The 19,236-nt window shown below is 34.0% G+C and overlaps 2 protein-coding genes across 2 annotated transcripts in view; one reads left to right on the top strand and one right to left on the bottom strand.

Annotated features, from left to right (window-relative positions):
• LOC125053519 (flotillin-2) overlaps positions 1-19,236 on the bottom strand; it is a 177,631-nt gene that overhangs the window by 49,402 nt on the left and 108,993 nt on the right. The gene's annotated exons all lie outside the window — the stretch shown is intronic.
• Positions 328-14,125, top strand: LOC125053512 (glucose dehydrogenase [FAD, quinone]). Its single transcript, XM_047654880.1, has 4 exons — positions 328-428; positions 11,221-11,579; positions 12,024-12,274; positions 12,458-14,125. The coding sequence occupies exons 2-4, from the start codon at positions 11,236-11,238 to the stop codon at positions 13,810-13,812; spliced, it is 1,950 nt and encodes a 649-aa protein (XP_047510836.1). The 5' UTR covers positions 328-428; positions 11,221-11,235; the 3' UTR covers positions 13,813-14,125.

The following is a 19,236-nucleotide window of genomic DNA, read 5'->3' as shown; positions in this document are numbered from 1 at the left end:
TTAAAGTTTCATATCCCTTAATGCGCCTGACATTTCAATTATTTATGACTTTTTTGATTAATGAATACTAATCAATTTTGGCGTACGGGATTCAGATTTTGGCACTGTGATTACTGAATCTTAGCCTAAATTTGATAATGATAAAAGACATGGTCAATCAACAGTCAGAATAGAAAATTTTCTACTTTACTTCAGTCCCTTGTCAGGCTTTATAGGACTTCACATAAACAGGTAGATCTATAATTATCTGTGCTTATATCTAATTATGTAATAAGGAACTAATGTCTTCAATAGGACTATTAGCTAAGCGAAGCATTAACATTGACCACTGCGGTTTCAACACCCGTCGGGTGGGGTTTCTGCCGCAGAGAGCAGTATTGGATAACAGGTGATTGTGTTGTGTTGTGTGTGTATTACGTGATATACAGGTATGTTTGTGCTTTAAGGGTTGCACTTGTTTTAAACTATTTTTTATTATATTTTATACATTTGGTTTTGTTCTGATTCTTATATTAATGAATAATTTTTTTTTTAATAAATTTAAATGTGTTACATTTAATTATATAGATGTTTAATCATTTATAAACATTATTAAATACATTTAAATAAGTAATACCTGATTTGCTGTCTTGTTTGATGTATGTGAGGGTTTGTATGTGGGGTGTGCTCATGATGCAGGTTTGCAAGACTTAAAAGATTGCTGAGACTTTTTACTCTCAATGAATGGCGCATATTAAAAAAGTTTTCTTATGCTACAACAATATATGAATTAAGCTTCAATGTAAATGCTCTACTATTCAATAATAATCCATTTTAAATCAGTTTCTGGAAAATGTAATAAAAATCACAAATATTGACTTGAATTCTGATAGTTTGTCGCCATTTCTTAACCGACTTATAGAAGGACCTCGGAAACTAGATCAATGTTATATTATTAAGTAACTTTGCGAAGTAGCAAATATTTCATGTTTATAATTATTTAGCTACTTGCAACACTACATTTTTGGTTTCCGTTTTGTATTAGTTACGTTTGTTCAAAGTTCTGTTACCCTCGAATTGGGCATGGGGTACACGGCTTTTTCTCTTTCCATTGTTAATATTTTAAGGCAGCCTGCTTAAAAAACAAAAACGATGTTCTCAATGCCCTGATTTTGATAATAAAAGAATTACTAGTTGATCAGGCCAACGTCGTTTTGCCATGTATAATATGTTCCTAGAAAGGAAACTTTTGTTTAGTTTGAGAAAAATAACTATCTACTTTAATAAAAAATAGGGGTTGATCGTAGAGGGGTGACAATTAAGTACAACCCTTAATTGTTGTAATAATTGTACCACAAAAAAATAAAAAAATTATCTAAAAAATAAAAATTCAGGGGGTTGAAAGATAGATAGTAGCCGATTCCCAGACTTACTACATATGAATAAAAAAATTCATAAGAATCGGTCAAGGCGTTTCGGAGGAGTATGGGAACGAACATTGTGACACGAGAATTTTATTTATTAGATTAACCACGAAAACATGCTTTTAATAGGATGGATAACCTAAATTATTTAAGCCTCAACACAGCCAAGTTTGAAAATGTTATAACTAACAAACTACATAGCTCAATTATGACAGTAGGTCAACAGTCAACTGTCAGACACGTGACACAAATTCGTTCATCCTGGCTTGCAAAATAGTTACAAAATCATGCCTTAAAGGTTTCAAGGCAAATACTTATCCAATACCAGTTAGCACAGTGGTCTATACCAACCGAGGTATGTATTACAAAGTTCGGATGGAGCTTCCCGATTTAACAAGCATCATGGATTGTTTAAGAGAGACACGGACTTCCAGTAGAAAATTCGATTTTCAACCTCACTTTATTGTGTTGCCACCAAGTAGCCCCGCCCCAACTTTATAGACGATTAGTTGTCCGTCCCGACTTCGCACGGTTGGACATTTTTTTAAACATTTTTTGTAGATAATTATATGTTCTTTAATATTGTGGATTTTTTTGTTCTATCAGCAATAGTTTTTTGCAGCACATGCGATGAAAGATATTTTATAGCCTTTATTAATCAGTGATAATGTAGCATTCAAATGGTGAAAGAAATTTTGAAATCGGTCCAGTAATTTTTGAGCCAATTCGTTACAAACATACATACATATTTTATATTATTATTATTTAATTAACACACTGGCAGCTTTTAATAAGCTGATGCGCGTGTATTATGGGATTTGGAGAAACTTGTCCAGTCTATTTTTAAAGGTGTTCACAGATGGTGCACTGATCACACTTTCCGGAAGCCTATTCCAGTCGGCCACTACACGGTTTGGGAGAAAGTTCTTTAGGGAATTTGTGTTGTGTTGAGTGGTCTTAAGTTTTAAAGAACTACCCCTCAAATGCGTATTTTCACTTAAAATGAAGAGCTTCTCAATTCCTGGAACATTATAGTGGCCAGTGAGGATTTTATAGGTTTCAATGAGATTTCCTCGTAATCTCCTACTTCCTAAATCAGTAAGGTCAAGTGCTTTCAGACGCTCATTATAAGATTTCTTCCTGAATGACCTGATCATTTTCGTGGCTTTTCTTTGAACCCTTTCAAGCAAACTAATATCCTTTATGAAATAAGGATCCCAAATGCTGAAGGCATACTCTAATAGTGGTCTAATGTACCATTTATATATTTTTAAGAGTGTTTTTGGTGACAGGCATTTGAATGATTTTCTCACTAAATAGAGCATGGAATTAGCCTTTTTCACTATATTCATAATGTGACATTCCCACTTCAAATCACAACTGATGGTAACACCCAAGTCTTTTTGCGTGAATACTGGAATTAACTGCTGTTGACCTAGGCGATAAGTAATGTGCGGATTTTTCTTTCCTATGTGCAATATTGTGCACTTATTAACATTTAGTGACAGAAGCCACTGCTTGGTCCAATCAAAAATATCATCCAAACCACCCTGTATTGCATTAGTATAGGTAATTATTATAGTATTAGTATAGATAAAAACTTAACTGCAAGTTATACAAGTAATAAAGCCTGATTAAAACACAGTTTACCAATTCTTAAACGATAGCAATGTGAGTGTCCACCACTTAACATCAGGTTAATCTAATCATTTTAAATAATAATTAATATTAAATAATCATCTTAAAAAAAGAACTGAAACAGTCGTGATTATTACTCGTTCAGATTAAACTGTATTAACAAACCAAATTACTTACAATGTGGCGTAGCTTTAAGTAGAAGTTAAAAAGTGTAGACAAAAATAGAAACGCAATTTTCTTTATGTTGTAAAAATGAAGAATGTATGGAAATAGTCATCAGTAACTTTGCTATATGGAGCAGTGTTGGCCTAGTACCTTCAACGTGCGACTCTCATCCCTGAGGTCGTAGGTTCGATCCCCGGCTGTGCACCAATGGACTTACTTTCTATGTGCGCATTTTACCTTCGAACGGTGAAGCAAACATCGTGAGGAAACCGACATGTCTTAGACCCAAATATCGACGTGGGTCAGGCACTGGAGGTTAATCACCTACTTGCTTATTAGATTTAAAAATGATCATGAAACAGATTCAGAAATCTGAGGCCCAGACCTAAAGAGGTTGTAGCGCCCCTGATTTATTGATTTTAAACTTTGGTATGTAAAATTTGTGAATATATACTCTACTTCTAGTGTAAAAAGAGAGTGTACAAAACGGGTATTCATCAAAGTTTATACCAAGGTCATCAAGATTATATTATTTCCTAACAATATTGGTTTCACTAATGTTTTCAACAAATACGTTCAACTATTGTTTTCTAAATTATTTTTTATTGTTTATTACACAGTAATGACACACTTCTGTCTGTGTTGCACTTTGTGATAGCATTGCAACTATAACGACACAACTTGCTTTTTACAGAATAGGTTAAGCAAAACTGTTTATTCTAAAGTAAAAACGTGGTATCTTTATATAAAGCCCTTCAGATCGAGGAATTATATGTATTGGAAAATCTTATATTAAAGAAGTATTTAAGAATCTATTAGAAGACATATTCCAATGAAGAACATTTACATCCAAATACCGTATCGGTGGACAAATGGAACAAATTATTTTTTAAAAACCTGGACCTTGGAGCAACGTGGAGCTTAATTAAATTAAATTAAAGAAAACAAAAGAAATATTAAATGTATGACGATGTTGATATATTCCACTATACCAAAGAGGAGAGCAGTGTTGGCCTAGTAGCTTCAGCGTGCGACTCTCACCCCTGAGGTCGTAGGTTCGAACCTGGCTATGCACCAATGGAATTTCTTTCTATGTGCGCTACGGGAACATAATTAAACATTCGCTCGAACGGGAAAACATCGTGTGTCAAGGACAGGAGGCTGATCACCTACTTGCCTATTAGATTGAAAAATGGTCATGACACGATTCAGAAATCTGAGGCGCAGACCTAAAGAGGTTGTAGCACCACTGATTTTTACGAAAGAAGATGTGAGGAAGTCTGTGTAGAAGCGGAAAGACTTCCTCACATCCTCTTTGGTAAGAACTTCTTGAAAGACTGACTTTGTGTAGCAGTAACAATTCAGTTTTTTCTTTACATAAGTATTAATTGTCGTTTGTTTAAGGTTTAATTTCAGTTTTCTTTTTATTGTCTATTAATGTACTTATGTTTTCTGTTTCATATATGTATTTTGTTTTCCAATTTAATCTGTTTTGGCTTTGTATATTGTCTACGTGTTTTGTTTCATAATATGGATATGTGATAGCTGTAAAATTACTAATAAATAAACATTAATCATTTTTAACTTTGAATATAGAACTCGGACGTTAGTTACGTTAAACACTGCGTATGTAATTATCATATTATTAATTATTGAAGCAGATACATTTTCTCTAGATGGTCCTTGGTCGTGAGAAATCGGTTTTCCGTGTTCTAAACAGCAGCAATTATATTATTACTAAATCGCAGTACCAAGTCAATTATTAATAATTATTTTCTTTTAAATGAATACGTGCCTTAATGAAAGAGGATATAATTATTTTGTAAAAAGTTCAATTCTATTTTTAAAAATCTTTCAAATTATATTAAAACCGATAATTTATTCTATATTCAAATGTGTACTAATTTAAATAAACTTTAATTCTATTTTTAAATATTATGATGTTAAAAAAAGTTATTCTATATTGAAAAAGGTTTTTAAATCAAGTATGGAAAGGATTCTTTTTTTTTTTAAATAAATTTAAGATCGAAATTTGTTTACTTTGTATATCTGTTTAATTGAATAACCTAGAACAGAAAAGTATCAACTTGTACAGCTTTGTCAAAAGTGTAAACAACATTTTTAAGAGGTCAACGCACCTCCTTTTAAGTGCCTTCTGATTGTGAATCGAATGCAAAAATGTAATTTAAAAGTTAAAATGTAAGTAGGTCAGTAATTATAATGGTTACTTAACATATGTCAGATCTTGGCAAAATACGTAAGCACCAATTTAGTTACGTATATCAAAAATTGGAGTTTATAACATGTTACGAAGATTTAGCAAACATGCTTCTAGTTAAATTTAATGAGTCACAATATTAAAAACGTCAATAATAAATTTCTCAAGACTGGATATAGGCTTCAAATGTTATGAAATACGGGCCTTAAACTAAAAACAATGTCAATAGGTCCATTAGAAATAATTTATAAATTACTGTCATTATGATCAAGAAAGAATTCAAATTAATTAATCAGTATACATGTAGAGTAAAGGTGGGTACAGACTGGTGAAACGTAACATGCAATGTGTCATGCAATGAAAGAATTTACCGTACACATTGCTGCAATGTATCATGAAAGGTAACACACTTTGTAACAATTTCTCATAGTTTGGACGTCTTGTGCGCGCGAAATGTGCATTTCACGCGCACGCTACGAGCATTACAAGCCGCGCGCGGAGCGATCCGTGATTTGTCGGTTTTTCGAACGAACACAAAGGGGCGCGCAGTGTGCGCGGTGCGCCAACGTGGACGGTCGTTTTGAAATCAACACGTGCACGCAACGAACATGGAGGACGACACTGCGTGGAGTGAGGAAAAGGCATTTTGCTTGATAGATGCGTACAGAGTTCGTGAAATTTTGTGGAACACGCAAAATGAAAACTATTTTAAGAAAAATCTTAAGGTCTTCGGCGTGTTTTCACGAGTTGATGTATTATTAATAATGAAGTACTGATAATCGTCATAGCAAGAACATGGTCTTCGGACTCCATGCTTCGTGTGATCTACCGGTTTAAAAACGTGTATCGAAGGGCCGTGTTCGCGGCAGAATGGCGGATCAAGACGAACGCGGGAGGTTCGTAGTGAATGCGCGTTAAGAGCGCGCTATGCGTCCACGCTTGCAGCGAACATGCAATGAAAGGCAGAATAATACATTTCATGTTACGTTTCACCAGTCTGTACCCACCATAAAGATGAAAAAAACCCAAATATATTATAAGCACTATTGTGTTGTTCATTAAGAGTGAACGGATATTTAAGAATTTTAAGGTAAAATTCAACTATGTATTTAGTTTCCTACGTAATGTACCACTTAATGCAAAATGTATTAAGTACGTAAGTATAATTATTTAATCACAGGGCTTTTTGCGGCACGCTTGCGGTGCCTGCAATGCCCTTCCGTGCTTATTTATCAACACCGTTTTACTAATATAGAAATTTTGTTAGTCTATTAAAACGGTATTGATAAATGCAGATCTGTGGGATGCAGAGTAATTTATTTATTTATTTAATTATAAGTAATCTTACAGCTAACATACATAATATTACAAAACAAACACTTAGACAGTACAAAAAGCCAAAACAGATTACATAGATAAACAATATTATATACGAAAAATGAAACAAATAAGCGCATCAATAGACAAAACTATATACAGAAAACTAAAATTTAATATTTAAAACAATAAATAATACAAAATACAACCTAAACAAAATTCGAGTCTTCCCGCCTCTTCAAATATTTTCTCACATGTTCTTTTGTGAGGTGGAAAATATCAATATCCTCATAATTAGTGTCATAGTTAGATAAAACCCGAAACATTGGTGAATTATGCAGGTAATTCGAGTTCGTACGAGGTACATGGAACAATGTTGTAATTTTGTGTTGTAATGACGGTGAATGAATCCAAAAGGTTTTTGACACACAAAAGTAAAAATTCTTGCTTAATTTAAAAAAATCTAATTTACAATCCACTTCAAACATAATAGTCAAAGTCAAAGTCAAATCGTTTATTTCAATTAGACCATCTAAAATGGCACTTTTGAACGTCAAAAAAAAATAAAATATAAAGATGATTCTAGTTGCCCCTTCCAAAAGGTAGTTTCGTGTGGAGAAGAATGGGCAAGAAAATCCACACTTACTCTTTTAAAATAGGTTTACAATATTTTGTTACATTTGTTAAATAATTATATGTGAAGACAATGTACTCTTAGAATAAACTACTATACTAAAAAAGTTAGTATACATGTTCCTCACATATTTACAAATATCGAAACCGTAGAATATTAACATTAAAGAGTAATAAAAATATTTAAAAAAAAAAAACACAACAAAACAGTGTGTGAGATACAAAAAAATAATAATAATAATAATAATTACATTTGTAGCATTAAAGCAAAAAATCAGCAACCAATTTGATTTTGTCCAGGCTATAGAGCCAATCATAGGATTGTCCTATGGAGCAGGACCAGCATGTTTCCAAGCATTCTTATCTTGAATATAATCATCTAATTTGTAATATGCTTGTTTACAAAGTGTACTTATATATGAGTATATCTCTTATACATTGAAAATAGTACACCACCGCAAATGTTGTGTAAACGTAATGACACACCAAGTCTCAAGGACATTGCCATAGTCCGATCAATGTACCTACGTGAATTTGATTTTTTAATCACTCAACATAGAACTCTAATGAATGAATAGCCACAGCGAATACAATATACATATGATAGTGAGTACAAAAACGGGATTTGTATTGATTCTGAGTATTAATTGTATAATACTATAGATACAAATGATAGATATTGTTAAAACGTTACTAAAGTTAAAACATTTAAATTTTACTTATAAAAACTTTTTTACAAATCAAAGAATGCCATATACTCTTAGTGTTTAGCTCAAGTAACTTATATTAATTTTTGTATTTGTATGAAAGTTCTTAATGCAATCAAACTTATAAAAATAACTCTCATCCCTGAGGTCGTACGTTCGATCCCGGCGCATTTAACATTCACTCGAACGGTGAAGGAAAAACAACGTGAGGAAAGCCTGAGACCCAATAAGTCGACGACGTGTGTCAGTCACAGAATGCTGATCACCTACCTGCCTATTACATTGACAAATGAACGGTTACGGTTACAGAAATCTGAAGCCCAGATCTAAAAAGGTTATGTGTTTATTTATTTATAATCTCTTACAGACCACTGTCATTTATTTATTTTATTAACAAAGCCTTATTCTTAGTCAGTGACGTAACTTTACCATCTGGGGCCCGTGGCCAATTCATTTAATGGGGCCCTATCAGTAAAAATTATCAAAAACTTTGACATTTTCTCAATTACATGTTGTATATGTCCCACTAATGGCCATAGGCCTCCTCTCTTAGGCGAGAGGGAATGGTCTGTAGTCGCCATGCTAGCTCAATGCATATTGGAGACTTCACATTCGTCCATAGAATTTTATATATCTTGGTCAGGGGCCCTGTTGGGTCGGGGGCCTGTGGCATTTTGCCAGCCCTGCCTGCCACCCTATTGTTACGCCACAGGTCTAATTAGTATCGTTTCTTCGTTTAAACTTTCAATTATACCAATAACGAACACAACGTAGTATTAAACTGGTGCACCAATTTGGTGAGCATAGCAGTGTCAAATTAACCTTGGCATCATGACACTTTCGATAAAGCAAAAATGATTTCACCTGCGCGGCTTCTGTATTGTACAACCACTGACATTTTGAATATGTAATACATTTGCGATATAAACTTGTTGACGATTTAAGCGTCATCTAATAGTCATAAACCATAACAGATGCGTATAAATAATGAAAGGAAGGCTTTTGTTTCGTTTCAACACCGTACGAGCCGTATCATTTCAAAATTTCATCAACATTACCTTTGATGGCTGGAAGTCTTCTACAGTCCGTTTCACAAGGCACTTTGTTTTGAGAACTAGCGAACTGTGGTATCGAGTCCCGGTGAGGGTCTTCCCTAGAGGTACGACCTCCAACTATATAAAGTTTGAGTGTACTCCTCCCTCAAAAGCCGGCAACGCACCCACTAAAAATGGGTGTCTATGGGCTGCGATAACTACCCTTTTTGGCCGTCCCGCAGGCTCGTTTGCCTCCCTATTATATAAAAAAACTACCAACGAGGCGGCAATTGGAGGCCTTCATCGTTCGTTATTTATTATTTATTTTGTAAACAATGTACAAATAATAAAAAATACTTCCGACTAGTAACAACAGAAAAGCCTTTTTTTATTTTTTTTATCGAGAAAATTATAGCGACTAGGTCTTTAGTTAGCTATACTTTTGCCCTCATAATTCACGTATCTTAGAAATAAAATATAAAAGTAATATTATTTATCATTTATATATCCACCATAATATAAAACCTTTTAAACTGAGTTACACCGTATAACTGAATTAATTATTTTACATAAGAACCATGCGACTTCTTCGATAGAAGAGTCCCTTCGTGAGTTGTGTGCTGCGGTATTGCGGGCTATTCGATTGTGAGGAAGTTGTAGGTATGATGATCTGGTGCGCTGCGCCTTCTTAAGTACTCATGTCATTTTCACACGTATATTCTTTCTATAATATATTTTCATAAGTATGAGATTGTCCTCATTATAACATGTGCGATGTTTGAGAGCAAGAATATGATAAAAATAAAACTATGTATTTTTTGTATATATTTTTAACCAATAAATTACTATTGGTTTAATGAAACTTGATGACTCATTGGTCTAGTGGTTAGTACCCCTGACTGCGAATCCATGGGTCCCGGGTTCGATCCCCGTCTGAGACGAACATCGATGTGATGAGCATATGGTGTTGTGCTTAGGTCTTGGGTGTTTAAATATGTATTTATATGTCTATCTATCTATAATATGTATGTATATCCGTTGCCTCGTACCCATAACACAAGCTTCACCAGCTTAGCATGGGACTAGGTCAATTGGTGTTATATATGCGAATTGTCTTTATAAAAAAAAATAATAATTCTAGCTTTTGTAGTAGTTAAACATTGTGCAAAACAAAAACTTAGCGATTAAAAAGAGCGGCGGAGAGTTTATTGCCAGTCTTCTCTTCCGTTCTACGCCCTTGATTTGAGAACTGGCAGTAAATGTAAAATTAGAAGCATTTAGCATTTAATATGTATTTATTTTTGACGTTCATAAATATACATTGTGTTATCTAAATAAATAAATGATTTTTGATTTTGAAGTTGAATAATTGACAAATCATATTTAAAACTTGTCAGTCACTTCAAAACCGTCAAAAAATTGCAAAACCAAAGGTTATAAGCGTTATACTGTTAATTACATGTTTTTTTGTATATTACGAAAGCAGAGGTTGTTCTGATATGGTAACTATTGTTTGGTTATAATGACTGCAAAATCTACATGTGAACTTTGACAGTTAAACGACAGACAGAATGTTGAAATGCATATTTCTTGTGTTTAATATTTTATTTACCTATTTTTTAATTTTGAATTTTGCTGTATGCATAATAGAAAAGATAAATGTTTAAGTTATTAATTATAATTAATTTAATGTATTTCTTACTTATCTAAAAAACAGGTCACCAAAAGATCAGGCCGTTCAGGTATTACATAGGTTATTTCATTGATCACATTGCTCTATAGTCAATAGTTTCCGCATCGAACGCGATATAGGTATTTTAATTTGTAATTTTCACATCTTGAGTTACATTATCGAAGTTTTCAAACGGATATTTTGATCGATATTTCATAGCCTATTCTTCAGGGATAATGGGCTATTCTGATGGTGAAATTATTTTTCAAATCGGTCCAGTAGTGTTGGAGCCTTATTACTTAGTGTAGATGAAAATTAAACCGATATAAATACGAATTTATTGAATTATTTTAAATTCTTCTTTTTAAAATAAAAGCGAGACACTAAATAAAATCGTACATTAACTTATTTCTTTTGCTTTCTTTAATTTCAGGATGAAACGCTAAACATGGGCATCCTAACAGCTGCATCGACAGCTGCAAAGGCCGCCCTTACTATAGGCGGTCTCAGCAAGCTGACTTTCATCCCCGCAATGTTAGCAGCGATGGCCTATTTCAACTACGACCTTCTGGACCCTGAGAATCGACCCTTCAACCAAAAATACCTCAGAGAGGAATACGACTTCATCGTGGTTGGGGGAGGCTCGGCTGGTGCTGTGGTGGCTAACAGACTGTCTGAAGTTGAAGGTTGGAATGTACTTCTGCTGGAGGCAGGAGGTCACGAAACCGATATAAGCGATGTGCCGTTACTCTCTTTGTATTTGCATAAGAGTAAACTGGATTGGAAATATCGGTAAGAACCTTAACCTTTTCTGGTGGAACTAACAGTTACTTAAGTCCCCAAGACAATTGTTCCAAAGTAGTTTTATTTAATGAGGAAGTTAGTTCTCTACTCCTCCTAGTGTCCTTCCAGAAAAAAGCGTACCAATTCTTAGAGTGAAGTAGAGAGAGTCCATGGGCGGCGGTAGCACTTAGTGCCCCCTGTTCTATAAAAAAAAATACTCTAAATTATCCTATCCTTTTATTTAAGATTACTTATTAGTATGTTAAAGAAACTTATAGTGTACAGTGAAAACAATTTTGCAATAACTTAAATTGATGATATTGTTCACCAACAATCATGCAGCATTATGGACAATTATTTTAACAACATCATTTTACTTATTATGTTTATCTTTGACGAATCTAAAATAACTTATAAAACCAAGCAATTACATAAATCATCTTAAATTTTCAGGACACAGCCACAAGATTCCGCCTGCCAAGCTATGATCGACAAACGCTGTTCCTGGACAAAGGGAAAAGTTCTGGGAGGATCTTCTGTACTCAACACAATGCTCTACATTCGTGGAAACAAGAGGGACTTTGATCAATGGGAGTCCTTTGGCAACCCTGGTTGGGGTTACAAAGACGTCTTACCGTACTTCAAGAAATCTGAAGACCAGAGAAACCCGTATTTGGCTAAAGATAAAAAGCATCATGCTGTTGGTGAGTATAAATTAACGTCAAAAATTTAACCTACCGCTGTGTCTCAGTTATTCAGGAAAACCTTTTATCTCCGTCTGCAAAGGTATGCAAACATGGGCTCCCAATCGTTGTACTAAACAAATTTTTTTCATGAATATTAAAACTCAAACCTATAAACCTTAAACGTTTCTTTACTCTTTTCAGGCGGTTACCTAACTGTACAAGATGCACCCTACAATACTCCTATCGGGGCATCATTTCTTCAAGCGGGAGAAGAAATGGGGTATGACATAATCGATGTGAATGGCGCCCAACAAACAGGCTATGGTTGGTACCAATTCACAATGCGAAGAGGTTCTAGATGCTCTACCGCCAAGGCCTTTCTCAGGCCTGTTAGATTACGTCAAAACCTACATATTGCTCTATTTTCCCACGTTACCAAAGTACTCATAGACAAAGACAGAAAACGTGCGTACGGTGTTGAATTTATACGAGATAATACGAAGCAAGTCGTTTACGCAAAACGAGAGGTCATACTATCAGCTGGAGCGATAGCGTCACCACAACTCTTAATGTTGTCCGGAGTCGGCCCTGCTGAACATCTTAAAGAAGTTGCTATTGATGTGATCTACGATTCTCCCGGGGTTGGGAGAAACCTTCAAGATCACATTGCTGTTGGTGGGATTGTGTTCCAGGTGGACTACCCAATCAGTTTAGTTATGAATAGACTTGTGAATATAAATTCGGCGTTACGTTACGCCGTTTCCGAAGATGGACCACTTACTTCTAGCATTGGATTAGAAGTTGTTTCTTTTATCAACACAAAATATGCAAACGCATCAGACGACTGGCCCGATATAGAGTTCATGATGACCTCAGCGTCCACACCATCTGATGGCGGATCACAAGTGAAGAAAGCACATAGTTTAACTGATGAATTTTACGATGAAGTATTTGGACATATTACAAACAAGGATGTTTTCGGTATATTTCCCATGATGCTCCGACCAAAGAGTCGTGGATTTATAAAGCTACGCTCTAAAAATCCCCTAGACTACCCACTGATGTACCACAACTATTTGACACATCCAGATGATGTCGGAGTTCTCAGAGAGGGGGTCAAGGCTGCTCTAGCTGTGGCTGAAACGAAAGCTATGAAGCGTTTGGGTGCTAGGTTTAACAACAAACCTGCCCCTAACTGTAAACACCTTCCGCTATATACCGACGAATACTGGGATTGCTACATACGACAATATACAATGACAATTTATCACTTATCATGTTCTGCAAAAATGGGTCCTGAATCAGATCCAATGGCTGTAGTAGACCCTAAACTAAGGGTATACGGTGTCGAGGGCCTACGTGTCATAGATGCCAGCATAATGCCTGCCGTAACAAATGGCAACATAAATGCGCCTGTTATTATGATTGCTGAGAAAGGCAGCGATTTAATCAAAGAAACCTGGCTGGGTAAAGCTAAAAAAAGAAAACGTAGAGAACAGTGTTCGAGATTAGAGCAACTTTTTGAAAATAGATCAATGTGCGCAATAGAAAGATGACACAAATTGTGAACTAGTTTTGCGTAGGAAATAAAATGGGGTCATTGTATATTACGTGATAATACTTAATTATGTTACAAGGCTATGTTATTAACATTTAATAGGTATCTAGTCCCGTGCAATGCTTACAAAGTTAAAATTTATGTTAATATAAAATCTCATGTGAAAGTAACATTATTGCTCAACGTAGGTTAAAAGGCTGTATTATAGGTACCGTTAACAAATGTATAAATATCTCGGTATTATGAATATTGGTATAGTTTTATTTGTAAATATTTAATGTTGATGTTAAGTAATTAAAGATTTTAACAAATCAAGTGTTTTTATAAAACAATACATCTTTATTAAAGAGAGGAATGATTTGTATTTTTGTATGTTCTAATGATTAATCAAAAACTACTTAACTGATTTTATACAAATCCTATCTAAAATATTAAAAAAAATGTCTAGTTCATAATATTTTGAGCATAATCAAGTCATGATGAATAGTTTCAGAAAAAACAATAAAAAGTATAGTGCCATCATAAATAATATTCAGTGTAATTATCCTTATTATTCCAGATTAAAAGTATAGAGTATAATTTAAAAGCGACAAGTAGTAAGTGCAAAACTTAAATTTTACTAGTTAACAAAACGAACTACTAACACCGTTATTTTATTTTTTTAAGCGCCACCTAGTAGACCAACACGACACTTTGTCAAAATCAGTCAATAAAACATTAAATAACTCATTTTAATATAACATTTAAGCTGCAGATGGCGCTTTGGTTAAAAACAAAACCCACCTACATAATATTAGAAATCAAAGATTGTTTGAAATCCAGACACTGCATTAGTCTGGGCTAAAATAAATAAATATCTCTTCATAAGGCAAGTAGTCTTCATATTTAACTATCTAATTAATGTTTCGTTGGGAATCCATTTTGAATCTGATCGAACAAATTAATTTTATAATAAATTATTGAATATTTATGTCATACACAAAATAACTTCCATTAAGAATATAACCGACATCAAAATAGACCAAAATATATACAATAATATTCATTATTACGTATCACAAAGTATTTTTAAACTTCTATTTTAAGGGTTCTTTTTCCATGATTTGTTTTTTACATGGGAAAACGGGCAGGAGGCTCACCTGTAAGTGATACCATCGCCCATGGACACTGCCAGAATGCTCGCAAGTGCGGTGCCTTTTTTCATCAACAAACAAGTCGATAGATTTCTCAGCGAAACAGGACGTATCCACGTACTACGAAAGTTTTCGGGTTTTTTAAGTCGGTCAACAATTTTCTTGTACATAGTTACAGACTTACATAAATCTAGCCGTAACCCACATATAACCAGTTACAACATTTAATGTTATTACATAAAATTCGCAAGTCACACCATATTGTCCAACAAATACTTTGACCCAATGGTCATCCTAGGAAGTGTTATATGTCACGTGTCTAACATCGAGTGTCAATTACCTTTTGACATCTTTTTCCGTCATATTGTCATTTAAGCTTGTTATTAATTGATCAAGTGTACTTGTAAATGTATAATAATGATTACTTTAAATTTATAATATGTAAAATGTGCAAGACACTCACAGCTACCGTTTAAATGACAGAATGATTTAATAATCTAAGCATGATGAGCTTGATGATCCAAGTAGAAGAATCCGATTCCACATATAATTTCTCAATATATAAATATATCGTACAATATTGAGGCACGACTCTCAATTCTGAGTGTTAGAATCAATGGATTCTTTAGTGTGATTGAGCAAGAAACGGGCATGCTTTAGACACAAAAATCGAGGACTTCTATCTATTACACACATTAAATATTATTACGTAGTTATTTAAATTCTTTTTAATGAAAAATATAAACAACTTCTTAAGTATCTTAACATATAAGTGCTATAGTCTTTATTATGCTGAAATGTGAGGCTATGATCCCATAAGGGATGGTACCGGCACTGGATTATTATTATATTAAATCGTATGGATCATGTAATTTCTATACTGACCGTAGAACAGCTACTTCGGCAACCGTGGCTATACCACAATGTAAAACCCAGATATTCTGGTACAGTCAGAACAGTCCTTCGTTCGTGTCGTCGGGAACGCCTTATAGGCACAATATAAAATAAACGCAGAAACATGCCTCGAAGACAAAATACATTACAAAGATTTGTGATAATAAAAAAACACCAAAGGTTAATACACTGAAAATGAATAACTTCACTTTCAGATTTCAGAGAGCAAAATAAATAGCGTGAACACTTTTAGTTTACAATCTTGTTCTATTTTCATGTCAGGGTAATTGGAACACCGGGCATCAAGGCGAAACGGGTGGAATAGCATTCTGTCGGATAGGATTAGGAAAAAGTATATTTTATTGTAAGAAAAAGAAAAACTAATTGACATTCAAAGTCAAAATTTCTAAACTCACTTTCTCCTTTATCTAAATTACATTAGTTTATACAATTAAAATTTAAACACACCAGAATTAATTAACGGCTAAATTAATCGAAATCGTTTCGGTGCACACACGTTCATTCACAACAATCCTTGATTTGCTCCAGTTCAAACAATTTGTATGACTCAAAACTTAGGGATTTAAAAGAGTGTCAGAAAGTTTCTTGCCAGTTCTTCTTGTCCGCTCTATGCCCTTGACTTGCGAACTGGTAGTAAATGTAAATTGACAATTAATTTAACTTCTTTTCTGACGTTCATATGTGTACTTGTTTACCTAGGAATTGTAAAACTTGTTTATATAGGAAATAAAACAACAACAAAAAAACAACGGCGCTACAACCTTTTAGGTCAGGACATCAGATTTTATGTATCTGTTTCATCCTTATTTTTATAATAGGCAAGTAGGTGATCAGCCTTCCGTACCTGGCACACACGACTTTTTGACATTCAACACGTCGACTTTTTGGGTTTAAGACGTGCCGGTTTTCTTACGATCTTTTCCTTTACTGTCCGAGCGAGTGTTAAATGCGCACATAGACAGAAAGTCCATTGATGCCCAGCCGGGGTTCGAACCTACGACCTCAGGGATGAGAGTCGCATGCAGAAACCACTAAAGCAACACTACTCTTCAAGGAAATGTTAAGGAAAATAATATTAACGAGATAATTAAACTTAACTGAACTTCTGCTGGAAGCGATAAAACAATTTTACTTTCACTTGGATCTAAATCTGCGCGGACGCATTTATAACCGCACTATTAATCTCATATCGTTCGATCGTATGTATTTTTATATAATTTATGCATTCAATGGGAAACTACTGCAAATTGCGATTTACTTCCTAAAGCCAATGATATATTAAATTCCTCACTTTCATATAAAAATCATAACAGAACATTATCTTAAGAAATGAAACTATTGTTATTGCAATTATTTAAAATACTCTCGTCTCTGTCTGTCCAATTGTGTTTACGATGTGATAAAGAGAGACAGATGATTCGTTAATACGTCGCAATTAGACTGATTTCGCTTCGTACAAGTAAATCACTCGCTTGGATGTTCGGATCACAGATACAACAATTTAATGTAACAGAACAGAGGAAAGTCAAAAACCTTGTGTCATCACAACTAAACGCGAAATGTTATAAAAACGTTAAGATACATGCTTAGACTAGAATATTCTAGACGAATGCTACAGCATAATAAAAACATTAATTCTATGTTATGCAATTCGCAATTTACGGTTCAAATTTAGAACATCAGTTTTCACCTGTCAACGTTAATATAATTAGCTTTTTGTTTCTTCTAGCAATTTAATACTTAACTCTAATACGATAGAATCTTAATGTTTCAGAGTTTTAAAGACCCAGTTTAGTAGACCCAGTATCCCAGTTTTTACTTATGGATCCGAAACCATAAGGCTCACACAACGCACGGCGGATAGCCTGAGATTCGCACGGCGGGCGATGGAGTGTTCAATGCTTGGCATCTCCCTTCGAGATCGCGTACGAAAAAATTACTGAAAATACGTAGATAGATTGGCAGGACACAGATAGATGGTCAAAAAGTGTAACCGAATGGACTGGCCCAAAACGACAAAGAAAGAATTGCAGACCAAAAGAGCAAAGGGCCGACGAGAAAGAGCTGGCAAAAATTGAATGACGACGGCCAAAAATAAAAAAGTTGGAGGAGCCCCATCAGGGGCCACATCTTAGAAAAAACGTGTGTGTACTTATGTACACGCGTTAGAAGTTATACTTCTGTGGCATAACAAGATAAAAGTCTTTTCAAAAATTTTATTCTACGTTTGTAGAAAAAACGACACTAACTATAGAAAAAACTAAAATGTTGACTTCAGGGTGTCGGTTTTTTTGTGACGGTGTGCACGCGCATCGTAAAAATTTACTCTCATCATTTTTCCCTAACGCGCCAAATAAAGTATAACTTCAATAATAAAATTGTATATATATTTCTCTTTTTATAATATATGTCAATTATACGTAGATACATAAAGGCTTATTATTATTATTTCTCCGTAGACAGTATCATAACATTACCCTCCTCAGTACAAAAAAACTTTCGAATTTATAATATTATAAGATGTCTTTTGCAATCATTCACTTCGGAAGAAGCCGCGTATAAACGCAATAACGACATGAAGCCATGCAAATTATAGTGCGTTTTATGACCATGAAGAGATTTATTATAGGCACAATATTACATGCAATTTCATTATATGCGATGCGAATCTCTGTGTATCAAGATTGGTTCCTGAATACTTTCTATTTCTACAGGAAACAACTAGTATCTAAAATATTAAAATATAATGAAAATACATAACAGAAAGTTTTTTACACAGTTCGATATTTTCAAGATTGTTTATATTTTTAGTTAACATAGATATATATATAACCTACCCTAACAGGTTCGATTCCCAGCGACGCAGTAAAAACTTCTTACCAATTGAAAAAGATGCAGAAGTATGCCCCTTGCCCCACGAGAGGGTTGAGGAACGTCAAACAGACTATGATGGTACTAATTCTATCTCGGTTTACGATTCCAACTAATTTCCAACGTTTTTTGAATGTGTGTATACAGTTATTTATTTAATAATGTATAAAAACAACATGAAGACATTGTAAACAATATCAAGGAATAGTACCTAATGTTCTATTTGATAATTTTTATTGGCGTACAAAGTTATTTATAATTATTAAACAATTAAGTTATAAGCTGTAAATTAGTTAATAAATTTAAATAAATTAAAGATTCTTTTTTCAATACAAAAGATGTAAACGCGTTTATAAGCTTTACAAAAATTAAACAAATGAATAGAAAAAGTCTCCAAGAAAATTGGCTTGACATGAAAATATATATACGTAAGTATTTATTTTCATTTGTAAAAATAATACTCTTTGTAGCATCGGACTCTATCGAGGCATCTAATTTATTAC

This window comes from Pieris napi, chromosome 11 (genome assembly GCF_905475465.1).
Source record: "Pieris napi chromosome 11, ilPieNapi1.2, whole genome shotgun sequence".
NCBI classification, from domain to species: domain Eukaryota; kingdom Metazoa; phylum Arthropoda; class Insecta; order Lepidoptera; family Pieridae; genus Pieris; species Pieris napi.
Note: the sequence above shows the minus strand (reverse complement) of the source record. Positions and strands in the feature narration are given on the sequence as shown.